Raw genomic sequence first — 26,057 nt, 5'->3', positions numbered from 1 at the left:
TCAATACTGGTCGTATTTCAATAGTGGTTACTAACTATGTTTGCTATTGAAATGCACTCTCAACCACTAATGATATAATTATTTCAATGGTGGTCGTTATTTCAATAGTGATTGCAACAGCGCCCCCTTAGATCTTTTTCCATTGTCAGGAAAATAGGGCCCCCTGTATAGTGATTAAAATCAAGAAGAGTTGTATCAAAAAATTGAAGAAAGTGAAAGTGAGACGTGTCTATTATCCTATTTCTCAGTGGAAAATGAATAATTTAGCATAATTTGGGTAGACTATCTTCACTTTAAGTAAAGTTAGACATTAATTTAGTGGTTCCTTGTATTTATTTATTTTTTCAAAAAGATTTCTTGAAGATAAAATTTGACATGAAATATCATAAAGTGAATACCAAAATAACAGCCCCCTTTTTGCATTTTTCTAAGCGCCTGGGGCGGTTAATAGGGATTATACGGTATCACAATTTTTAAATATCATCTCATTGTATTTCTTTTCAAAAATGAAAGAGAAATGTGGATCGAATGAACTTTCGTAAAACCCTTTAGTACAGTCTAGACAATGTTGCAAGATAAGCAGATAAGATTGAAAGCAATTGTATATGCCCTACATTTTAATAAAAGTTGAAAGTTGAAAAAAAAAACAGGTCACCATTGCGTGTCACACTCGTTGAGCGTAAAATAATCATGGTAGATTTGTGGACTGTTTTTCTTGCCTCTGTGGTTATTATTTTGTACGTGTGGTGGAGGAAAACCTCTCGAGACTCCTCCTTACCCCCGGGTCCACCCACGATTCCTTTCCTGGGAAATATACTCTCTCTTTCTCCTGATGCTGTTTTAGAGAATTACATGTCATACAGAAAGAAGTATGGAGACGTTTTCAGCTTGATTACAGGAACCAAAACATTAGTTGTTGTAAACGGACTGGACACCATTCGGGATATTTTTATTAAGCATGGGGACGTCGTTTCCGAAAGGCCAGATCTTTTTGCAGTTAAAGAAATAATGAAATATAAAGGTACATTTTTATATGCTTAATAGCTATTTATATAGTTTCATATACCGGAGCTTGTTAGGGTCAAAATTTATAATTTTATGATATATCGTGTAAAGTGAATTTGCAGGCACCTAAAAATTAATTTTATTTTAATTATGTGTAGATATTATAATTCCTTCCTCTATATATGTGGCTTTGTGGTCTTAACTTTAGTGAGATTTTACATGATTACTAGTATCTTAATGCTCTGCACAAATTATCGTTTTCATCTTTAATTGTTTGTTTGTTTGTTTCTTTAATTTAATACTTTTTAGCTCACTCACCTCGACGAAGTCGAGATGAGCTTATGCTATACCCTCGGCGTCGGCGTCCCGGTTAAAGTTTTAGGAGCAGGTCTCTTCCCATGTAACTCTAAGCCCTACCTAGACCAAACTTGCTTGGATGATGCATCTAGGGATGGACACTACCAAACTTGCTTCGGATGCTGGATGTGATCTACATTTTCCAGATGAGTGACCATATCAAAGTTTTTGAAGCAGGTCCATTCCCAAGTAACTATAAGCCCTACCTGGACCAAACTTGCATGGATGATGCATCTAGGAATAGACACTACTAGATGCTGGATGTGAGCTACATTTTCCAGATGAGTGACCAGGTTAAAGTTTTTGGAGCAGGTCCATTCCCAAGTAACTATACTTGCTTCAATGGACCAAACTTGCATGGATGATACTAGAGATGCTTGGATGCTGGATGTGACCTACATTTACCAGATGGGTGACCAGGTTAAAGTTTTTGGTGCAGGTCCATTCCCAAGTAACTATAAGCCCTACCTAGTCCAAACTTGCATGGACGATGCATCTAGGGATAGACACTACCAGACTTGCTTCGGATGCTGGATCTGACCTACAATTACCAGAATAGTGACTGTTATTCCCAAGTAACTATAAGCCCTAACCGGACCAAACTTGCATGGATGATGCATCTAAGGATGGACAATCGAAATTTGCTTCGGATGCTGGATCTGACCTACATTTTCCAAATGAGTGACGAGGTTCAAGTTTTTTGAACAGGTCAATCCCCAATGAATTTTAAAACCTATTTAAATAGAACTTGCTCGAATATTGTTGTCAGAATAAATACTTAATTTTAAGAAAATATGATGTGAGATTTGCATTACCTAAACTGATAACATTCGTCGAGGTGAGCTTCGTAATCTTTGATTACTCATGTTTTTAGTTTTGATTTTCCCCCTTTTTGATAGGAACATGTATTTTGAAATGCAGGTGTGCTCATTGATAATACACTATATGTAGTCGTTTATTTGTTTATAAGCATAGAAAAAAACCCATCATTTTGATTGTAAATATATATATATACATATATCACTTTACATATGAAATAATATTGTGATTGTAAATGGGTAGAGTAACATACGAAAAAATGTTCAAAGAATTATTTATAACATTAAACAATTTGTAAGTATTATCATTTTCCATATAGGTATCATCCTTACCTCGGGTGAATTTTGGAAGGAACATAGAACATTCAGTCTAAATGCTCTCCGAGAGTTTGGATTTGGAAAACGAAGCTTGGAATCGAAAATATTGGAGGAAGTGGATGTTTTTGTCCAAGAAGTTCAGTCAAAAAATGAACAACCATTCGATATGCAAGCGTTGATAACTGTGTGTGTCTCAAATATCATGTGTTCTATTAACTTTGGTGAAAGATTTGAACATAGCGACAAATACTTTACGTTGCTCATCAAATTAATCAATGAAAACGTAAGCAACGGAAACATAATGATTCTAGGAAGCATTCTTCCATTTTTGAGGTATGTGCCGGGTGATCCATTAAAGCTTAAGAAGGTATTGAAGAATGTTGATTTGGTGGAAGAACACCTCTATAAAATTGTCATTGATCACAAAGAAAGTTTTGATGAAAACAATCTCAGAGACTTCATCGATGCATATTTGAAGAAGATGAAATCGGAAAAGAGCAATCCAAACACAACTTTTGACGGTGAGTTAATCGCAAAAAATTATTCGTTTATGAACTTTTATACAGTTGTTATGTGGCTTTGAAATTCAAATGCGTACTTTGAATTTTCATGCAAAAATATATAAGAAGTAAACGTAGCCAATTTTAAGCTTCACTTTTACTTCAGTATTCTAAGTATAGATGTATTCTCTTCAGGCCTTTGCCTATGTGGATGTAGGCGAAAGTCTGTCCACTTCTAAAGAAAATATGTAAAGCTGATTTGTTGACAAATAAGTTGATCAATCAAGGATATCAACAGTCTCGTTTAAAGTTGTGAGTTTTACTTCCATTAATTATGATTGATTGATTGTATATTTTAATGTCCCTCTCGAGAATTTTTCTCTCATGTGGAAACGCCACCACTTGCCGGCGGAGAGCTGCGAATTCTGTCCTATACTCGACACTCAGGGCCATTGAGCAGGCCAGCACTTACTGCGACACGGAACTTCGGTTTATACGGTCTCATCCGAAGGACCTGTCTCCATGTCCCACAGTGGGATTAGAACCCGCGACGTAATGATTTACTCCTTACTTCACGACTCTAGAGCAGAAGCTCTATAACCACTACACCACGCGGGCGACTCCCTCAATTATGCAGCAACATACCTTCATCACTAATGCATAAGGGGATTACATCTCTCAGTTGATTCGATACACAAGAGTATATGCTCTACGTATAGAAAATTTCTAAAACGAGGTGGGTTATTGGCAGGCAAGTTGATGAAACATCATTTCAAAAACTCTATGGTCGACACAATGACCCTGTCACCAAATACAATCTGTTAATAAGTCGAATGCTGACTAACGCTTTCATACCAATTGTTAGACCATTATTTACATAACGACTTTTCAATGGTCTCTTCCGTTGACCCAAACATGACCAGGAGCACACGACGTATGTGACCGGTCGACCAAGGGATGCTTATTTATCCCGTCTCTGTTGATTTTAGAGCCTGCGTTTGCTCTGTTCCCGTCGTTGTATTGTTTCAATGGGCGTCTGGGCTTGTTCTTTATCTCAATGAAATCTCTGGAGATAATGAAGTACTCAAGCTTAAAAGTTCATTAAACAATTCAGCTCAGAGCATTTACAGACTTCTTAAACATCAGAGGGGGGATCAGGTGCGTCGTCGGCTTCCCCTGTCAACCATCTTACCCGCCGTCTGCTCCTTGTCATGATCGGGAAATATCTGTCGACAATTGATTGTGTAAATAATGGTTACTTTCTTTTTTATGGTGGGAAAGATTAAAACTAGGATCAGTAGGATGTGAGCAATGTTTGATTATACCAAAAGTTATTGATTGGTTAATGTACACTGAATTTAAAGAAGAAAGGATTTTCAATTTAACTTAATAACCCATAATTTAAAATAAGTAGACTCAATACCTGTCCTCTTCGTGCCCGCTGGCTCATAAGGCTCCGATACACTGCCTCCGCCTGCATCTGTCTTTGGCTGCTGTCCTCGCTGACGCCTAGTTTTTCCATCCTAGCTGTAGCCTATCGTGCTCCGTGGTACTCCTCCAAGTTGTTTTTGGCCTGCCTACTTTTCTCTTTCCTTCTGGATGCCATGTTAATGCAGTGGTACATATCCTGGTGTTATCCATCCTCAGTACATGGCCAATCCGATTCCACTTTCTGAGGGTTATTATTTCACATGCTCTAGCTGTCTTTGTTTTATGATGGAGTTCTTATTTGACACTTTCTCAGGCCATCTTACTCGCGGGATCTTTCCAAGGCATCTATTCTGGAAAGTGTCAATTTTCCTTAGGTCTCTCTCAGGACTAAGCTGTTAAATAACTTTACTTTTGTTTGGATGGAAAATTTTTATGAGCTCCAGATTTTTCTGAGCCTTCCAAATTGAGACTTAGCTTTTCCCAGTCTGTTGGTAATGTCCTCGTCAGCTCCTCCCTTTGTTGTTATTACACCTCCAAGGTAAGTAAATGTTTCAACATCCTTTAGGTTTTGCCCATCAATCTTGACTGCCTCTTTTATGTCAGTGTTGAGCTTCATCACTTTAGTTTTCTCAGTGTTTATTCTGAGGCCAGCTTGACTAGCAATTTCATTGAGTCTTTGTGTCTTTTGCTGTATGTCTTGAAATTTTGAGGAAAGTAAGGCAAGATCATCTGCGAAGTCTAGGTCTTCGAGTTTTGTTGTGAAATTCCACCTTATTCCTGTTGGTTCTCTTTCTGTAGTTCTTTTCATTACGTAATCTATAACCAACAGAAATAGGAATCCAGACATTGTGCAACCCTGTTTCACTCCTGTTGTTACCCAGAACCAGTCCGTTTCTTCCCCATCTTCTAAGACTGCACATTGGAATGATTCATATAAGAGTTTCACCATTCTGACCAGTTTATCTGAGATGCCATAAAACTTCATAATGGACTAAAGATTCTCTCTGTGAATGGAATCAAATACCTTTTCGAAGTCAACATGATTTACAAACAATGTTGAATTCTAATCAGTGCACTCTATGATGTTACGGATTGTGAATAGTTACTCTGTTGTACTCCTCCCTCTTCTAAAACCAGCTTGTTCTTCACGCAGCTGTTTTACCACTCCATCTTGGATTCTTTGTATTACTATTCTTGAGAATACTTTGCTTGGTACAGACAAAAGTGTTATACCTCTATAATTATCGCATACCGATCTATCACCTTTCTTTGGGATCTTCACTATCGGGCCTTTAATTCAAACCGATGGTATAGTTTCTTGTCTCCAGATTGTTGAAAATAGTTTTTCCAAATATCTTGCTGTTGTCTCTGTGTCTGCATTTAACATTTCAGCTTTTATCCCATCTACTTATCCAGCTTTTCCATTCTTCAGTTTCTTTATAGCCTTGACAATTTTCTCTTTCCGTATGAGACTTGTATCCATCTCATCTAATACTTCTAATGGATGTTCAGTCTTTGGGCGGTTTAATATTTCTTGAAAGCGCTCTTTCTACCTTTTCTTTCTTTCATCTTGACTGCTTCAGATCTTTCCCTCTTTATCCTTGATTGCTGTTGTCTTGCCTTTCTTCTCATTGCTTAGCACTCTAGTTATCTCATATACTTACTCACCCCATTACTTGCTGCTCTCTCTGCTTCTGTAATCATGTCTTCTGTCCACTTTGTCGCGTCATTCCTCAAACTGCATTTTACCTCTCTGTCTTTAATTGAATATTTATTTCTTAAGTTCTTTTTAACCTTTCTGATCTGCTGTTGACAAGTTGGAGTTTTAGCTGCTTCCTCTCTTCTACCACCTTCCAAGAGTCCCTGCTTATCCATGGTTTTTGTCCCTTTTCTTTTACTCCAAGTATGCTGTCTGCTGTCTCGTTGTAACCTTTTATCATATTTTCCAGATGTCTTCAACATTTTCCAATCCTTCAGGCACTTGGAATCTGTTTTTCAGCTCCAGTGTGAATGCTCTCCTTTTCTCGAGCTGTTGTAGTTTTGTAACATCATATTTCTTTCTGTGTATGTCTGCATTTTGCTTTTGTTCCTTCAATTTTATTCTGATCTTACTCCTTATCAGTTCATGATCACTGCTTACATCGGCTCCTCTCATCGCCCTTGTATCTAAGATGGATTTTTGTGTTGTTTCGAAATACTGTATAGGGGATTAATTTCACTGGTTGTAATTTTCACGGTTTTCTCTCATCGGACACGATCGCGGTTTCTTGAATTCGCGGAATTCTTATGTTATAGAAGTTACCTCCCTTGTCTATATCCGTTTAATCCATCTCATAGCTACATGTATTGATGTAAACAAATTCATCATTCTTATATCTTAATTTCACGAAAACAGGTTAGGTTTATATAAAATAGTTAAACTTACTAAATAATTAACGATTGATTAAAACAGGTGCAGTTATCAAAAGTCCTTGACTATAAGTCATTTGAATGACTTTTCTGTATGCTATTACAGTGAGTGCACTTACACCCCAAGATCTTCAAAACAACGCGGCGAAAATTAAACCACTGGACAGTAATAAATGTGTTAATGTATAGGTCGACGAAATAATATCCTTCCAAATCTTCAGAAAGTTTGATAGTTATTTCAATGATTTCTTAAAATCAAAATGTCGATAAAAACTATAATATGCATGCATGATAATGCAGGTAATGCATACACAGTGCGTGGTAACATTAGTTACGCAAGGGTAATCAAAACTCATGGCCCACATGTTTTGATTGATGAAACATGTAGCGTTGGCTATTAAAAAGCTTTTTAACAAATACAGGTAATTATCTGTTGACTTGAAATAATGTAAAGCGTGCTAATTAAAATAATTTAATGACAAGTACTTCTCGTAATTACTAAAATGACCATGCACTGTGGTACATGTATTTAAACCTATCGTAGTCTATTCTCAAATTTCCAAATAAAACATGGAGATGATTGAAAAATTATTCACTGTTTCTTGAATTCACGGATTTATTATCACCGTCAATATAGCGAATATTAACACCGCGAGTTATTTTCCCCCTATACAGTAAGCACATGATCATTTTGGTTTTCCGTCTTTCCATCGGGTGAGATCCATGAGTTGTGTCTTGATTTATGAGGAAATATTGTTCTTGTAATGACTAGGTTGTTCAGTTTTCACATATCCAATAGTCGTTCTCCGTTTTCATTTTGCTCTCCTATTTCATGTTTCCCCATAACACTTTCATGACCGTTATTTTTGCTACCAATCTTTGCATTAAAACCTCTAATAATCTCCAATAATGAGCAGTATGTCATTTTGTTTTGGAATGTTGTTAATAACTTCCTGCAATTGTTCCATGAATTCTTCCTCTGCCTCTTCAGGGCTCTCATTTGTTGGTGGGTAAACTACTATCATTCCTATCTTTAGAGATGATGTATAGAATCTTACATACATCAATCTCTCATTAATGGGTTTCCATTCCATCAGTGACTTTTTAGCTTTCTTTGTCATCATTATTCCTACTCCGTCTTGATGTAATCCATCCTATCGTCCTGAGTTTAGCACTAGTTTCCCACTTTGTAATGTAGTGTTTCCATTCATAGGCCATCTGACTTCACTAAGTCCTATTATATCTACTCTATATCTATCAATTTCCTGTTCTATCTGGGCTATTTTCCTGTATTATATATGGATCTCACATTCTAGCCCCCTATATATATATTGTTTTGGATGTGCATAGGGATTTCGGCCTGTGGACTTCTAAATGGCTTTCATCCACCTGCGTCATGTTGTCCTCTGCATTACTATTTATCACAGTTAGAGGGCTAACCTCCCGCTGTCTGCTCAGTGTATTTTGGGTTTTCGTAATCATTGGAAATATTACTCTGCCTGGTGATTACATGTAGCCATACAGAAACCCCTTGGACTCGGAGGGCCAGTGGTTTTCTGTTGGGGTTTTCCTTCTCTTAGCCACTAGTTCCAGCTATTTAAAGGCGCCGGAGTCTCGCTTTTCAAAACTGTCACTCAGCTACCAAAGTATTACCAGGGCCACGAAACGTGGAGTTGTGACATGCGATTTGCTGGCAGAACCTGTTTGAAACGGTTGGCATTACTCGAGGGTTTGTAAGGTGAGACCTAGTGCCATTGGAAACACACCTCGAGACCGAACCTGCATTTGACCCTAAATGAGCATAACAAACTGTTTATTCTTAGACAAAAATGTTATGCATATAGTAAAAATGTCATGCCCCAAATGTATTTTTGCATGAAATTTTCAGTGACGCATATCATTTATGTAAACAAGAAAACATTGATGTAACCATCAATTGTCGCCCGGGAAATATATAAAGCAAACAATGGAAATGTGCCTTGACCATTAAACCGCTTCGATATGTGTGAAAAGGCATGCGTCTAATTGATGGAGACGATAGTCGCGAATATTTTGAAAACTTATAGTCGGATAAATATCAAACAAAAACGATACTATTTTAATCTTAAATTCCTCGAGTAAATGTTGGCTGTATAAAATATAAATTGAAGTTGACACATGCATCACCTATATTCAAATATGTATTTAATTTTCCATTTTATAATATAAACACGAACTGTGCAAAGTACGTTTTTATGCGAGAAGTAAAATTCGATGTTCTAAAAAAAGGGACCTGTCGTTTTTTCAATAGTAAATTATAAGCAACTTTATATATTAAATAGAAAAACATATATATTTTTAAAGATTCACTTTATGGAAGTAAATATATTATGTATCTCATAATTTATAAAGGGAAAGAACTTTCTGATTAACAATCTTTTCAATGTTTAGAAAACCTTTTATTCTGAATAACTACTCCCACCCCAATCCCCATACACCAACACTTAAACTTATATGTATAGAGCAGCCCGGTCCTCCGGGCTGCAATAAGATGGCCTTGATGTAATGTTGAAGATAACAACCCGTAATCAATCTCATAAATCAAGTAAACGAATCGTGAACAGGATAAAAGCTAGAATCTCATGAAACACCAACGGTGGGATTAGATCTGATATGGACAGAGTAATTCGTAAACTTGAATTTGAAAAAAATTGCGAACTAAATGAAAGACAAAATAAATTCGTATGAACGGTTGTATTGCAAACAACGTCATTAGATCGGATAATCTTATCCTGTAACTTCGACTTATTCGCCAATACCTTTCTTAGGTTAAAAAAAAATATTATAACAGAGAACAGTCTTGAGTATCGAATTTGTTAGGAGATATTTACACCAAATGCAGGGTAATCTGGAGTTTTTTCTACATAAATATGTGATTTAACGAAAGGAAGACTTAAGACATCCCCTTTGTCATACAAATAAGCTATGAGTTGGCCATTATTGTCTATAGTGAGTAGACTGCCATTATTTTCCAGATGAACAGTTAGTAAAGCTTTTGCTAGATTTATTTGCTGCTGGAACAGAAACGACATCTACAGCTCTTAGATGGTTTGCTGTTTTTATGATCAGAAACCCGGAAGTGCAAGAAACGATGCGCAAAGAAATCAATGACGTCATAGGAAATAGCAGGTACCCAACAATGGACGACAGACCAAATCTTCCGTACACAGAGGCAGTTCTGCACGAGGTTCTTCGTTTTGGATGTGTGGTGCCTTTATCTCTTCCCCATGGATTAAATAGTGAATTAAAATACAAAGAATTTATAATTCCGAAAGATGCCATTTTAGTACCTAATCTCTATTCTGTCTCTTTTGACCCATGCGTGTTTAAAGATCCGAAAGTCTTTCGACCAGAGAGGTTTTTAGATGATGACGGAAGACTTATAAATACTGATAAAGTCTTGGCATTCTCAGTTGGTAAGAGTTTAAATTTCTCTAGTGGATTTAATTTACATGCTTTTTTTTAAAAAATCATGTAAATAATTTGATCATAGCTTTCATTCCTTTTAATTTGATGAAATTTAGTGCATGTTTAATCGCAGGCTGTCGTGTTTATTTTTAGGTCACCTGAGTCACTCAGGTGACCTATTGCTATCTGTTTTCGTGTCGTACGTTTCGTCAATCGGTCGTAAACTTTTGAACATTTTCAGCTTCTTCTCTGCAACCACTGAACCAATTTCAATCAAATTTGGCACAAAGCATCTATGGGTGAGGGGGAACAAAAATTTTGAATTTCATGATCCCTGCCCCCCTGGGGCCTGGGGGGTGGGGCCAAAACCAGTAAAATTAATGCAATCTTTAAAAATCTTCTTCTTTACTCCTGGACATCAAGCAGTCAAACTGTTTGCATGATTGTAATTAGCATTGAGTCCTCTACCAAAATTGTGAAATTCTTGTGCTAGGGCGGGGCTAAATAAGTATATAGTGAAAAAGCATTATTTCTTTGAAAATCTTCTTCTCTGCTCCTGTGTATTAAATAAACTAACTAGTTAGGTAAGAGTTCTACCAAAATTTCTCTAGTGGATTTAATTTACATGCTTTTTTTTAAAAAATCATGTAAATAATTTGATCATAGCTTTCATTCCTTTTAATTTGATGAAATTTAGTGCATGTTTAATCGCAGGCTGTCGTGTTTATTTTTATTGTACACTGTACCTTATCGTCTTTGTAGTCTTTTCTAGTATAACATCTTTTGTTTTATCTCAGGTCGTCGTGTTTGCCTTGGTGAATCCTTGGCCAGGATGGAGTTGTTTCTGTTTGCTTCATCTATAGTACAGCGATTTAGAATCCTTCCTGCTGATCCCCAACAGATACCACCACTAAAGGGGGTTCTCGGGATAACTTATGGTCCAAAAGACGTCTTACTGAAGGCCCAAGGGTCAGGGGTTCTGGTGTTAGGGCGGGGCTCTATTGATTACACATGTATAGAAAGACGTTTACTGAAGGCAATTGATCCAGTGTCTAGTTGTGGAATTTCTTCTTCTTGTGCTGTGTATTAAGCAGATGAACTACCTATATAGTTATGAGCAAAGGCCCTTATCTTCAAGAATTGTGAATTTCAAGGCCCCAGGGTCAGCAGATTCTGATCTTTAATAGTTTATTATCTTTTTTTTTATACACATTGATCAAATCGAGATGAACTTGTGCCGTTCTTCTGTCGTTGGTGTCGGTTTAAGATTGTGTTTAGGAGCTAGTCCTTCCTCATATAACATAAACCCTACAAAGACATAAAACTCTCGGGTGATCCACCTTGAGATATGTAAGTACTGCACATCAGAATTGCACCCGTCTTGCATTTTCTAGAGGAAGGATCTGGATAATTTTTTCGAAACAAACACTTTCCTAGTGACTTGCCAAAGCTTGTGGATAATATATCCAAGGAAGCACATGAACTACCGAACTTCATTAGATGCTGTATATGATCTTTTTTTCTGAATGAAAGACTGTTCGAAGTATTTGGAGGAAGTCAATCCACTGTGTATCCAAGTAACATCAAGCCGTGCTCTGACCTTAATAATGTACCCAACTCCCGCCAGATGAGGACTAAATGAAAGGCTGAATATATGACCTGACATTATTGATAAATGTGTAAATTACTGTAATATAATTGCATGTATACCATGTCGTAATCTATACCATAAGTGAAAGACGTGTTATATACCTATTTAAATTAAGTATAACAATCTTAAAGTATCGGTTTTCTAGGCATGTGTTTAGTTTGTAATCAAAGATAAAATCCAATTTAATAAATAGTTGAAATAGTGTTATCTTTTCTCCCTGTATTACCTTAAATTAAGTGTGAAAACGCGAACAAAAAAAACCTTACAAGATATTACAATGAAGGTCTAAACTGCCTGCCATACACATCGATAAGTACTACCAGTACCAAGTTAAGACGATGATAGATTTATGGACTGTTTTTCTTGCCTTTGTGGTAATTATTTTGTTCGTGTGGTGGAGGAATACCTCTCGAGACTCCTCCTTACCCCCGGGTCCACCCACGCTTCCTTTCTTGGGAAATCTGCTGTCTGTTTCTCCTGATGCTATCGTGGATAATTTCATGTCATATAGAGAGAAGTATGGAGACGTTTTCAGCTTGATTACAGGAACTAAAACAATGGTTGTTGTAAACGGACTGGACACCATTCGAGATATTTTTATTAAGCATGGGGACATCGTCTCCGAAAGGCCAGATATTTTTGCAACCAAAGAAATAGCCAAATATAAAGGTATATATATATAACTAGCTTACTCATTGTTTACATAGTATCATATACTGGAGCTTGTTAGGGTCAAAATTTATAATTCTATCAAATTCGTGTATAAGTGATATTTTCAGGCACTCTTATTCCTTCCTCTGTACACGTATATGGCTTTGCAGTCTTACATGTAACTTTAAAGAGATTTTATGTACACTATCATTTTATAACTCTCTGAACAAATAAATGTTTTCTTCCTTTCGGTTTCTTTCTTTTTTACTTTTTTCTTTTATCTACATTACGTAGTATTATATGCAGTCGTTTCAAATTTGTTAACAAAAATGGAGAAAAAAATCATGATTTTGATAATAAACAGATACCACTTTACATAGAAAATAAGATTGTGGATGTATTGAGGGGTTGATAACAAACTAAAGAACCATTAAAACACGTTAATCACATATTAGACGAGTATAAACATTTTTCATATACATACAGGTGTCATCCTTGCCTCGGGTGAATTTTGGAAGGAACATAGAACATTCAGTCTAAATGCTCTCCGAGAGTTTGGATTTGGAAAACGAAGCTTGGAATCGAAAATATTGGAGGAAGTGCGAGTTTTTGTCCAAGAAGTTCAGTCAAAAAATGGACAACCATTCGATATGCAAGCGTTGATAACTGTGTGCGTCTCAAATATCATGTGTTCTATTAACTTTGGTGAAAGATTTGAACATAACGACAAATACTTCACGTCGCTCATCAAATCAATCAATGAAAACCTTAGCAACGGAAATATCATGTTTGTAGCAACCATTCTTCCGTTTTTGAGGTATGTCCCGGGTGATCCATTAAAGATAAGAAAAGCATTGAAGAATGTTAATATGGTGGAAGAGTATCTCAATAAAATTATCACTGATCACAAACAAAGCTTTGATGAAAACAATCTCAGAGACTTCATCGATGTATATTTGAAGAAAATGAAATCGGAAGAGAGCAATCCAGACACGACTTTTGATGGTGAGATTACATCGCCTTTTTAAAAAAAATCAACGTAAATTTATATATATTTTTATTTCATTTTATTTTTTTTTTTAACCTGCACGAACTTACATTGAATTTGTAGTTAAAATAAGTAGGGATCAGTGGTTTCCACAACTCACTTTTACTTATTCTGTACTCAAGTTAATATATCATTTGAGGCAATAGTCATTGGAGTATCCAAGTAAAGTTGCCTGACTAACTTACAGAACATTTGAATTTTTAAAAAATTAAAATACATTTAATTACTCAGTACCGGTAGTAACACTCACACGCGACTCCAGAAAGGGGGTGGGGTTCAAAACCCCTGGGATTTGTAGTTTTTTATTTGTACATGTATAGTAAAGTTAGAAAAATATGATCCTGGTAACCCCAACTACTTTAGAAAGAATTTTGTTAAAATGTGGACAAGAACCTCAACTGTGAAAAAAAACTGTCCGAGATCCTTTCATTGAAATTGCTCTTAAAGTAAGATTTTTTTTAACAAATTGGATTGCTGTAACATGAACATTTAGGGTTCTTACAAAAATACAAAATTAGTTTTAAATTTCAAAAACCATATGAAAGATTTGCTGTACGTCAGACTTAAACAACGATGCATTTCAAATTGAAAATAACAGATGATTAACTTTTCCAGACACACAGTTGATAAAAATTTTGGGAGATCTTTTTGTCGCTGGAACGGAAACAACGTCTACAGCACTTAGATGGTTTGCTGTTTTTATGATCAGGAATCCAGAAGTGCAGGAAAAGATGCGCAAAGAAATTAATGACGTCATAGGAAATAGCAGGTACCCCACTATGAACGACAGACCAAATCTTCCATACACAGAAGCAGTTCTTCACGAGGTTCTCCGTATTGGATGTATCGTGCCTTTATCTGTTCCCCATGGATTAAAAAATGATTTTAAATTCAAAGAATTTGTTATCCCAAAAGATGCCATTTTAATCCCTAATCTATATTCTGTACTTTTTGACTCCAACGTATTTGAGGATCCGGAAGTCTTCAGACCGGAGAGATTCTTGGACGCCGAGGGAAGATTAATTAACACGGACAAAGTCATAACATTTTCTGTTGGTAAGAGTTTTAATTTTCCTTGGTTTATCAACGTATCGATAATAATGTTTAGTCGTTTTTTGTTTTATAATGTTATCAATTAGTTTGCTAGCATGATAATTGCATAAAGACCGAAGGCGTTTATGCTTAAAATTAGCACGCGAGCAAATTGATTGATCTTCATCTTAAAACAAAAAAGACAGTTATTCTTTAAAATACATTTTTACCTGATCCTTGATTCTATAAAAGAAATTAATAAGAAGAAATTTCAGCATCCCTGAAAGGTGTATTACTAAGCAACACGCAGCTATATATCATGCAGTTCTGTCACGGGCAAATTGCTTAATGGGGTTATAAAGCTGTAACCTTATTTGTAGTTTTATCTCAGAGAAAGACATTGAAAAATGTAAATATTTCAAAACGGGAAACTAGCTAAATCTCTTGCCTTCTTTTTGCATCATGAACTATTTCAATGTGGAATTATAGATACTGACATTGACAGAGAATAAGAACCATTGATTCGTTTAATATCAAATGAACTTTATATTTCTTGTTTTATCTCAGGTCGTCGTGTTTGCCTTGGTGAATCCTTGGCCAGGATGGAGTTGTTTCTTTTTGCTTCATCCATAGTACAGCGATTTAGAATCCTTCCTGCTGATCCCCAACAGATACCACCACTAAAGGGGGTTCTCGGGGTGACTTATGGTCCAAAGGACGTCTTACTTAAGGCAACCAGTGTTTAGTTGTGAAACTTCTTTAATAGTTTCTTATCGTCTTTATTGATATACATTGATCAAATTGAGATGAACTGATGCGGTACTTCTGTCTTGGTGTCGGTTTCAGATTTCGTCTATATAGGAGCTAGTTCTTTCTCATATAACCAAAAACACTACAAGGACAAAACATCCACGGGTGATCCATCTTGAGATGTTTATGGGAACTATTGCACATCACAACTGCACCCTTTCTACAAAAAACCCTTCATTGACGTGCATTTTTTAATTTGTTCGAATTGCTGATTAAAACAGAAATCATAATATTCAATTCTTTGAGAAGTCATAGAACTTCATGAATAAATTAAGATTTTTTCATGCCATGAAAATCTATGCTCATGGTTTTCGGCAAGTTGTTAAAAAGTTTGCAGCTTTATTCTTTATGCTTTTTAGACCGTGCCACTTTATTTTTCAAAGGCACAAACCCTTGTATCTATAATAATTTTTAAACTCAGCTATAGCATATGATAATGTAATAATATTATGATATGGTTGAAAGTGTCTTAATTTGCTCTATCTGGCCATCTATCTATTTAGTCCGAAGTAAGTGATAATAACCTGCTATGATATCCTTTTCTCGTTGAAATAAATACTGGATACTGAATAGATTTTTTCCTCTTAATTACCTTATTTGCTACTGGTACAAATGTTTTGATGGACCCCCATTGTCGAACATGCACATATTAACACCTAGGCTTGAGTTCATTATTCTGGGGATGTATTTTTAACTGACCGTGCTATACCCCATTATTTAGGCATATCTCCTGCAGTGTTAAGACAGCCATATCAAACTGCATATGTGTGCTTATTTTAGCACTGTGATTTTTCAATGCCTTACTTTTTATCCATTTGTTTATGTTAAAACTTATACAAACACGAGATATTCACTATATTCTAACGAGTACTCGCGTTATCGGCAGTCCTGGTCAGTATGGTCAAGGACGGGTCGCCATATTAGTCAGCTGTATTTAAAATGAGAGCAGTGCCCAGTGAAACAGCATGCATGTAATTGAGGGTTTATCCAGGCTGTGTTATTCAAGACTTGATCTATAATAAGACAGGGATTTACACCGACAGGTACTCTAGATTTCGGACACTTTGGATACGTAAATATAATGTTTGATTATTGGAGTATTATCCTGTCAGGTGTGGTAGTGTTTTTGTTTATATGGTGGCGGAAAACCACGAGAGATTCTACCCTTCCCCCCGGACCCCCGACAGTGCCATTCATTGGAAATCTCCTCAGTGAAAATCCAGACACGTTGCTGGAGAAATTCGAAGAGTACAAAAATAAATATGGCGACGTATTCAGTCTGGTCACTGGTTCCAAGGTACTCGTCGTAGTAAGTGGATATGATACCCTGCGGGATGTATTCATAAAACATGGCGATGTCGTATCCGAAAGACCTGACAGCTTTCTAACAACGGTAATTGGAAAAAACAAAGGTATCTATTTCATTTGCAATTAACTTTTAAAAATTTCTTGATACGATCGACATGATCGAGATGCAAAAATAATAATCTTTATCATTCAGGTATAGGCATTGTGCAATGTACATGAACATTGAGGTGTGAGTATTTTACACAATATAAAAATATAACTGTAAATAATAGACAGACATAATTTAAGAGATGAGTTATAAACAAATTGACTGATAGATCTTATTTTTCATATAATTAACGTAATTATATTATACATGCCTATAAACCCAAAGATAGCCCATTTAATATAAATACATGTAGTATATCTCTATGAAGGAGATGGCTTAAAAATTCAGTTATGTTATGCGAAAGCAGCTAAAACACAAGTTCCTAATTGTATAATAGAAAGAACAGTTGAGTTAATAAAAATCTAAAAGTATAAAATCCTCTTTAGCATTTTTCTTAAGTTTCTCCATAAGATGTTTCTTTTTTACCTCTCTTTGAATTTTCCATATTTTTTTCTTAAAGAATGTGTACATAGAAATTTGATCTGTCACACTTTGTAATCTTCGATCTTTTTAATTTTTCCACTTGCATTGAATAACTTTTATTTGTATTGTCAAAAAGTTTATTTGTAATTTATATTTTTCCATTGGTATTATTATTTTCCATTTGTATTCATTATTTTCTAGTTTTTTCCGTAAGCTTTCCAGTTGTTGTATTCTAAAAAAAAATCATTTGCATTGTATGATGTTTATTTCTATTTTAATTTAATTTATTTTTGGTTTATTGTATTTAATCTTCCCATTGTATTGTTAAATTTTTCATTTGAATTGTATTCTATCTTTAGACTATTTTACGTTTTATTTGTAGTGTATAATTTTCCATTTATGCACAAGTTTTCATTTATATTCAATAATTTTCATTTGCATTCTATATTTTTTTATTTGTATTGTTTAATTATGCAAGACAAATTGAAAAATTATACAATAGAATACACAAAACAAAAAAAAATACATTATTACTGAAAAATTATACATTATAAATGAAAAAATAGGCGATTCAATTAGAAAATTATTCAATGTAATTGGAAACTTATTGAAAACAAATAACTGGAAAAGGAAATTATATAAAGCAAATTGACAATTGGGTAATGCAAATAAAAGTATACGTTATGCTCTCCTTGTATACAAATATATGTAGGAGGAAGATGATATATACCTATGTTAGCATGCCGAAGTGTGGAGGGAAATTTGGTTCTGTACTTGGTCTGTCTCTTTTTCAGTTACTTTATCCTAAACAAGATACAAAATCAAGGGTATGTTTTAGGTCATAAGGTTACAAAATTCGTGATCCAACGTCTATTGATTAAGTCAAGTTTACAGGGTTTTAAGTGTACCTGTCTTCTCTGAACGATAACTTAAATTATACCTGTCTTTTTTGGACAATAACTTTAAAATGTAAAACTCATGATTCTACACTAAGTTTGGTTACATGAGTAGAGGATGCCTCATCACGGTGATGCTTTATGAAGTTTATACCACTTTGATATATTATTATATTAATAATCGCAGTTTTTACCTAGTATATATGTTATATATGTATTGCATATATTAAGCATATGATTGGTAGTAATTCAAATAATCTTAACTCAATTTTTACTCTCATAAATAACAGTATAACCTGAGTTTATATATTTATATTTTTAGGTGTGTCACATGCTTCTGGAGCATTATGGAAAGAACACAGGGCCTTCACTCTAAATGCACTGAGAGAATTCGGGTTCGGAAAACGGAGCTTGGAGTCCAAAATCATTGAAGAAATAGAAGTGTTCGTTGAAGAGACAATTTCTATGAAAGGCGAACCTTTCGACATACATTCTTTGATAAATATCTGTATCGCCAATATTATGTGTTCCATCGCCTTTGGTAAGCGTTATGACCATAGTGATAAAAAATTTACGTCATTGTTAGAAAAGGTAAACCAAAATTTGAGCAATGGAAATATACTTTTTGTTGCAACTATACTTCCGTTTGTTAGATACATCCCAGGAGATCCTTGTCAAATAAAAAAGGTCTTGACTAACACCGTGGACGTGGAGAACCATCTTGGTCAAATTTTAAGGGATCACGAGAAAGAGTTTGACGAAAATAGTTCTCGAGACTTCATTGATATTTACATGAAGAAAATAAAGTCTGAGAAAAGTAATCCAAACACAACTTTTGATGGTAAGGCATTTATGCAGTTTAAATCATATTTGTTTTTGGTATTTTGATAAAATCTTTGGAAATGACCAAACAGTACATGCAATCCTTAAATCAACGCAGTTTTTCATATTTCATTTTTAGAGGACCAATTGTTAAAGATCCTTGGTGAACTTTTTGTGGCGGGTACAGAGACGAGTACAACTGCTCTTCGGTGGTTTTCTTTATTTATGATAAGACATCCTGATGTGCAGAATAAGATGCGCAAGGAAATAAATGACGTCATCGGTTCTTCAAGATACCCAAATATGGAAGATAAGCAAAATCTCCCATATTGCGAGGCAGTAATACACGAAGTGTTGCGTATAGGAGCCATCGCTCCGATCTCTGTTCCTCATGGACTGACACGTGATCTTCCTTACAAAGATTTCACAATTCCTAAAGACGCTCTTCTCATTCCCAATTTGCATTCTGTCCTCTTTGATGAAAAAATATTCCAAGACCCCCATGCTTTTCGTCCTGAAAGATTTTTGGATGACAAAGGAAATCTTCAGAATACTGAGAAAGTTCTGGTATTCTCACTTGGTAAGGACTATTCAGTATTTTAAAAGATTAAATCTTATGAGGTCATATTGTGACAGAGTGAGCATCGCAAAAAGGCACAGAGTTCCAAAGTGCATGTTCTATTAGGATAAAAAAAGTTATACATGTGAATTTGATACACTTCATTTCATCGTGAAATTACTTTATGCGCATATTTCGATTGCATTTATTCTAATACATGTACATACATTTTATCAAGAACAATGGGTTTTTTTAACAAGTTTGATAAGGGCTACTATACAATTATCGCATGATAGTGAGGGGAATATGAAGACTTATTCAGCCAAGAAAAATCATATTCCCCGAGGGCTTCGCCCGAGGGGAATATGATATTTCTTGGCTGAATAAGTCTTCATGTTTCCCGAACATTCATGCAATGAATTGTTTATTATACCGAAACAAGCAAAACCTTTGAAATAAACATAAACTTTCAAATTCGGCACCACTCTCAAATTCACTTTCATTGTTACCGTAAAGTTACTATAAAACCCTTTGGTCAACACACTGTCATAAATTTTGTGACGTAAACCAGGCTATTGTGACGTCTACTACTCTCAGGAGTTTTTGTTCAACGAACGAGAACTATATTACGGGAAAATTCACTTGGTGTTCCGAAGAGGTGGAATATGATGAAAACCGTGTCGACGACGGGAAATATGAAGTTTTACGGCCCGATCACGTGATAACCTAGAACCAATCAGATAACGCGTTGTGTAGAATATTTATAATGAGGTATAATAATAGTATTTATTTTATGCACAGGTCGAAGAGTGTGTTTAGGAGAAGCTTTGGCAAGGATGGAACTGTTCTTGTTTGTGACGTCACTGATACAGAGATTTCAGCTTCTAACAGAGGATCCAGATAATCTGCCACCAGTAGAAGGCATTTTCGGAATTACGCACGCACCAAAAGACTTTGTTTTGAAAGCGGTTGGCGTTTAGGTTAATGAAACTCAAATACATTTTATTGTTTAACAAGTTCTGTTTAATGAAATCCAAAAATAAATGCATATGTGCATGTCAGATTATCTTTGGGTTTATAGGTACATGGAGGTAAAACCATTTTACTGAAGACTGTATGTGCATTTTTAGCTCACCTCAACGAAGTTGGGGGGAGCTTATGTGATACCCTCGGCGTCGGCGTCGGTGTCGGCGTCGGCGTCCCAGGTTAAGGTTAAGTTTTTTGGAGCAGTTTTCTTTTTAATTACTTCTGTGTCCTATACTGATTAGACATGCTTGGAAGATGGTTTTAGTGTGTTTTATTGTACCAGACAAAGTTTCAGATGCTGCAATTTCAGCAAAGGAATTACCAGGTTAATGTTTTTGGAGCAGGTTAACATTTTTGGTGCAGTTTTTGGTGTGGGTTTCATTTCCAAGTAACTATAAGCCCTATGTTGACCAAACTTGCATGGATGATACATCTAAGGATGCATACTACCGGGCTTGCTTCGGATGCTGAATCTGACCTACATTTTCCGGTTGAGTGAACAGGTTAAAGTTTTCGATGCAGGTTTCATTTCCAAGTAACTGTAAGCCCTATGTTGACCAAACTTGCATGGATGATACATCTAAGGGTGCATACTACCGGGCTTGCTTCGGATGCTGAATTTGACCTACATTTTCCGGTTGAGTGAACAGGATAAAGTTTTTGGTGTAGGTTTCATTTCCAATTAACTATAAGCCCTATGTTGATCAAACTTGCATGGATGATACATCTAAGGATGCATACTACCGGGCTTGCTTCGGATGCTGAATCTGACCTACATTTTCCGGTTGAGTGAACAGGTTAAAGTTTTTGGTGCAGGTTTCATTTCCAAGTAACTATAAGCCCTATGTTGACCAAACTTGCATGGATGATACATCTAAGGATGCATAATACCGGGCTTGCTTCGGATGCTGAATCTGACCTACATTTTCCAGTTGAGTGAACAGGTTAAAGTTTTTGGTGCAGGTTTCATTTCCAAGTAACTGTAAGCCCTATGTTGACCAAACTTGCATGGATGATACATCTAAGGATGCATACTACCGGGCTTGCTTCGGAAGCTGAATCTGACCTACATTTTCCATTTGAGCGAACAGGTTAATGTTTTTGGTGCAGGTTTCATTTGCAAGTAACTTTAAGCCCTGTGTTGACCAAACTTGCATGGATGATACATCTAAGGATGCACACTACCAGGCTTGCTTCGGATGCTGAATCTGACCTACATTTTCCGGTTGAGTGAATAGTTAAAAGTTTTTGGTGCAGGTTTCATTTCCAAGGAACTATGAGTTCTTTAATGACCAGTCTTGCATAGATGATACATGTAAGGATGCATACTTCCAGGCTTGCTTCGGATGCTGAATCTGACCTACTTTTTGTGGATGAGTGAAAATGTTAGTTTTGATGCATGTTTCATTTCCAATAAACTATGAGCCCTATAATGAGCAAACTTGCATGGATGATACATCTAAGGATGCACACTAATGGACTTGCTTCGGATGCTGAATTGGACATACATTTTTCAGATAATAGACAAGGTAAAAGTTATGGTTGCAGGTCTATTACCAAAAACTATAAGGCTTATATAACATTGTATAAACCAAACTTGCACAAATGCTGCATCAAGAGATGAAAACTCTCAAATTTGCTTCAGATGCTGGATTTTCATTACATTTTCATGAAGAAGAAGTAGTTTAAATTTTTTATGTAGGTCTATTTCAAAGTATCAGATCAAAATTGCTTTTAAAAATATTTTCATTTTTGGCATGTATACTTTTTGTTGGTTAATTGTGTGACTTTGCCTTACTTAAAGACAACATTCGTTGAGGTGAGCTCTGTAATCTCTGATTACCTATGTTTAGTACTACAGTATGGCAACAAACGTGAAATGAAAGAAGACGTGATAACCATAGGCATTGGGTTTACATGTAGCTAATGTTTCCTAGTGTTTAGTAAAAACCTCAACAGATCATAAACATCATGGGACCTTAAAATTCATCCAAACTTTATATGTTTAACTACAAAAGTTACCGAATTCATCTTTGAAGTGCTGGGCCTCTGAAAAATTGAAGAATTTTTAAATTCTGTCTTTCTGTCTGTTTGTCCGAAAAAAAAAAACATTAACCTTGCCAAAACATTTGACTTGTTGGTTTTTAACTCGTACCCGGCTAAAAACAGAAAATGCTGCTTCTTCACCGCCAAATTAAATTTACGAGTTAGAATATAGTACGTCTTCACCTTTGAGGCAATACAAACACTGTTAAACTTTCATAGTTATCTGAAATTGTCAAAAAATAATTATAATAAAATACTTTATATCGTTTTCGATGATTAATCATTTGGTTAAAATATGCGAAAGGTTTTCATCAGGGATCCCTGTCTGCGTCATATTCTATAAATAAAGGGTGTGCTAATACAAATGCGGGGGACACCATTAATGACTTGATGTACGCTTTGATGCAAAACTCCCCGCTGAGGACCCATCTGTGCATAATTGTTTGACCTTAAATAATCTTGCTGAACCAGTGTTCATTTACTTCTGTTGGTATGTAAAACCCCGAAATGATACATGTGACACATATTTTACGCTGTTAAATTATAGCTACATTTTAATTAATTTTAAAGCTTTTTAATGCTATATATGACATATATAGATATATATAATCATCTTTTCAATGTCTGAATCAGCTTGTTTTTAATCTGTCATTGCGGTCTTTGTTCATTACCCTGTAAATGAGCCCGGCTTTCAGTACTTCTGAGTACTTTTTTATATGTATCTTCCCTGTGGCAAGATTTATTTTAAAAAAAAGAATTAGCATATTATAATTTGATTTTTACCTTGGAGTTTGAATCAACTTAGCAGATTTTTGCCAAAATTTTATTCCAAACTTTCACCTTAGCTATACGTTTTTAACGGTTAGAGCTAGGACTTGCATGTATAGTGCCAACATTTGTTACACCCTTTGATTATGGCCTACTTTTGAAAAAAAAAAAACCATGGTTATGATTTTGAGCGACTTTAGCTAGGGCTTTCGTATTTAACAGGAAATATTCTTGTGACAAGACCACCTATTTTTGGGGAACCAATATATTTTTTATCTCTTGAATTTGAGTTTAGACTTGAATTTGAGAAACTAACTTTCGCCAAATGCTGCCACAAGGGACTAAAGTGTTTCACAAACACATTATGTTATTTATTTGTTTTATTGTCAAATAATTTGTATTTTTCATGATTTATTACTCTCCACCGATAATAAGAATATCGCCCGCCATGTTGGGTTATATCCTTTTCGGTTTGGTTAAACATATGGCGCATATCCTATATATACTCTATTTATACAAACGTCACCAAGGACGCCGAGTTCTATTTTTCGTTAATAAAAATATTGAATAAACTTAAATTATCTTTTGTTGTGCTGTTGTTGAATGTTATTAAGGATGGACCATGTAAACACAATTTACCAAACATTGGTTTCACTGGGAAAAAATTATTTCCTTCATAGGAGGTTTAATCATTTTAATGCCCTGAAAACATGACGTTTCATTCCATGTAAAGAAGGTTTATCACTTTTTCTAAACATCTGAGCTGAAAGCTAAATTAAGTTTTTGAGATCTAAAAATCCCATCTGTTTTTTCTGTCGTATATGAGATGTTTTTCTGTCGGATATGAGATGTTGATTCATTGTCGTTTGTCGTCTCTTTCAAGAATTTTTTTTTCACTTATATGAGAGATCACTGTTTGCCAATGCAGGAAATCAGGTTTATCACTATATTCGACATTCAGGACTTGCCTTATTGTTCAAAGGTATTTTGTCACTAACCCAAAAACCACTGGTTCAAGCTCTACCTTGGGCACATTAAGATTATGTTATGTGCGAAGACATGACACTTTCTCGGCACTGTATCAGTCCATCCATTTACAATGGATACCGACTTTGTCTAAAGGTAGTCTTCGAAAAACTGTTGTCCCTTTCATGAGAAAGTCAATACCTCTCATCATCACTGCATCAGAGAAACAAGCCGGAAATAAACCTAATCTAATGAGTCTACAGATCGGTGAAGGATTTAGGTTTTTACTAGCTCTCAAAGCCATTGAGCAGTAAGGAATCAGCTCTACGTCCTATGCGCTTGTTTGTTTGTTTTTTTAATTTTTTTTCACATGTTCAACTTCTGATGAATCTCCAAGATTTCTAAAGCTATTTTTAATCAAACTTGCCACAAGACGCATCCTTACAATTTAGTTCGAATAAAGACTCCCGATATCTTTCAAAAAGAGAGAAAAAAAATCATGAAAGTTTGCGGACATCTTTGAAAATCTTCCTTTTAAGAAACACTGGGCCAGTATATTCTTAAGTACATGTATGCTCAAAGCATGGTCACTGAAGAGAAAAGAGTTACAAAAAGAAACAGAAGTGTCCTCCAACTTTTTGACACTAGCTAGCAATCTCAACAGAATCGCAGAGGAAACAAACTTGTACGATGGATGAAATAGATGCATCCTTGATCTTAATGAAGAAAAGTTTATAAACAAAAATTTATAACGATATCATCGACTGTACTTGCTGAGACACTTATTTCTGTTCGTTGCACAGGCGCTTGGCGTTTTTAATCTTTCTCTTTATAAATAAAAAAAAATTCCTATACTATAATAATAATTGTAGTAAAGGGAATTTTTATTTATAAAGAGAAAGATTTAAAACGTCAAGCGTCTCTGGATGCAACAATATTCCAAATATCCAGTTTTTTAAATTTAAAAATTTCATGAACATATACGAGGGGCGTTCAATAAATAATGTCATTGGGGCTCGGAAAGAAACATAAAAAAAACCGCTTTCCTATATGTTTATAGTCTGAATGATACAACTACAAATTTCTTTTTTTCATAAAAACACATGTCCGTAACATTTTTATTCAATTTCTAATTGTTTTAGGACACATTTTTGAGTATGACCCTTCGTTTACTGGAATATGGCAGATTCTTTGATTTGCTATACTTGTTTTTTTTCTGATAGATGTTTTTCTGAGTTTGGGAAATGAAACAAGTCAAAGGTTGAAAGATCTGGCAGATTTTGTTGGTGTGACAAAACATTTACTTTCTGTTTATCCCCAAAACTCCTTTACTCTTCATGGCCTGTCGGTTTGGACGCTGTCATTAAGAAATTAAATATAGTGAATTCCTCATTCTGTTTCATTCCTCGCATAAACCTTTCAATTTTTTTTTTTTTTTTTTTTTTTGCAAAAAATTTGTTTTCTAGATTCCCTCAGAACTTGAACTTCCTCCCCGAATATGAATTTGAAAAATAAGACCGCTAATATTTAAGAAAATAGCATAGATTTTTTGTGCTCTTGCAATTCTTTGCTCTTTTTAGGTCTTTGCAGTTTTGTCAAGTACATCTTATTGTAAATT

General features: G+C 35.2%; 3 protein-coding genes across 3 annotated transcripts; all 3 read left to right on the top strand.

The window, feature by feature from the left end:
• The first annotated feature begins 640 nt into the window (after window positions 1-640).
• LOC134283140 (cytochrome P450 2H1-like) lies at window positions 641-11,354 on the top strand. The gene is made up of 5 exons (XM_062765599.1): window positions 641-1,021; window positions 2,501-3,019; window positions 9,853-10,293; window positions 11,083-11,254; window positions 11,335-11,354. Exons 1-5 carry the CDS (start codon window positions 691-693, stop codon window positions 11,339-11,341), a joined length of 1,470 nt encoding a protein of 489 aa, XP_062621583.1. The 5' UTR covers window positions 641-690; the 3' UTR covers window positions 11,342-11,354.
• Window positions 11,355-11,461: 107 nt separating this feature from the next.
• LOC134283137 (cytochrome P450 2C28-like) lies at window positions 11,462-15,697 on the top strand. The gene is made up of 4 exons (XM_062765595.1): window positions 11,462-12,605; window positions 13,074-13,592; window positions 14,251-14,691; window positions 15,235-15,697. The coding sequence occupies exons 1-4, from the start codon at window positions 12,275-12,277 to the stop codon at window positions 15,411-15,413; spliced, it is 1,470 nt and encodes a 489-aa protein (XP_062621579.1). The 5' UTR covers window positions 11,462-12,274; the 3' UTR covers window positions 15,414-15,697.
• A 597-nt stretch (window positions 15,698-16,294) lies between these two features.
• Window positions 16,295-20,757, top strand: LOC134283139 (cytochrome P450 2C8-like). Its single transcript, XM_062765598.1, has 4 exons — window positions 16,295-16,889; window positions 18,575-19,093; window positions 19,214-19,654; window positions 20,435-20,757. The coding sequence occupies exons 1-4, from the start codon at window positions 16,559-16,561 to the stop codon at window positions 20,611-20,613; spliced, it is 1,470 nt and encodes a 489-aa protein (XP_062621582.1). The 5' UTR covers window positions 16,295-16,558; the 3' UTR covers window positions 20,614-20,757.
• The last annotated feature ends 5,300 nt before the right edge of the window (window positions 20,758-26,057 follow it).

Source organism: Saccostrea cucullata, unplaced genomic scaffold (assembly GCF_032062105.1).
Source record: "Saccostrea cucullata isolate Sc308-1 unplaced genomic scaffold, CSIRO_AGI_Scuc_v1 ctg326, whole genome shotgun sequence".
In the NCBI taxonomy this organism is placed as follows: domain Eukaryota; kingdom Metazoa; phylum Mollusca; class Bivalvia; order Ostreida; family Ostreidae; genus Saccostrea; species Saccostrea cuccullata.
The sequence above is the reverse complement of the archived record's forward strand: the minus strand, read 5'-3'. Positions and strand labels throughout refer to the sequence as shown.

Coding starts and splice junctions, on each gene's coding strand:
- LOC134283140 (XM_062765599.1), top strand. CDS start 691: ATGGTAGATTTGTGGACTGTTTTTCTTGCCTCTGTGGTTATTATTTTG. Junction 1,022..2,500: donor AGAAATAATGAAATATAAAG/GTACATTTTTAT, acceptor TTTTCCATATAG/GTATCATCCTTACCTCGGGT. Junction 10,294..11,082: donor AGTCTTGGCATTCTCAGTTG/GTAAGAGTTTAA, acceptor GTTTTATCTCAG/GTCGTCGTGTTTGCCTTGGT.
- LOC134283137 (XM_062765595.1), top strand. CDS start 12,275: ATGATAGATTTATGGACTGTTTTTCTTGCCTTTGTGGTAATTATTTTG. Junction 13,593..14,250: donor TCCAGACACGACTTTTGATG/GTGAGATTACAT, acceptor TAACTTTTCCAG/ACACACAGTTGATAAAAATT. Junction 14,692..15,234: donor AGTCATAACATTTTCTGTTG/GTAAGAGTTTTA, acceptor GTTTTATCTCAG/GTCGTCGTGTTTGCCTTGGT.
- LOC134283139 (XM_062765598.1), top strand. CDS start 16,559: ATGTTTGATTATTGGAGTATTATCCTGTCAGGTGTGGTAGTGTTTTTG. Junction 16,890..18,574: donor GGTAATTGGAAAAAACAAAG/GTATCTATTTCA, acceptor TTATATTTTTAG/GTGTGTCACATGCTTCTGGA. Junction 19,655..20,434: donor AGTTCTGGTATTCTCACTTG/GTAAGGACTATT, acceptor TTTTATGCACAG/GTCGAAGAGTGTGTTTAGGA.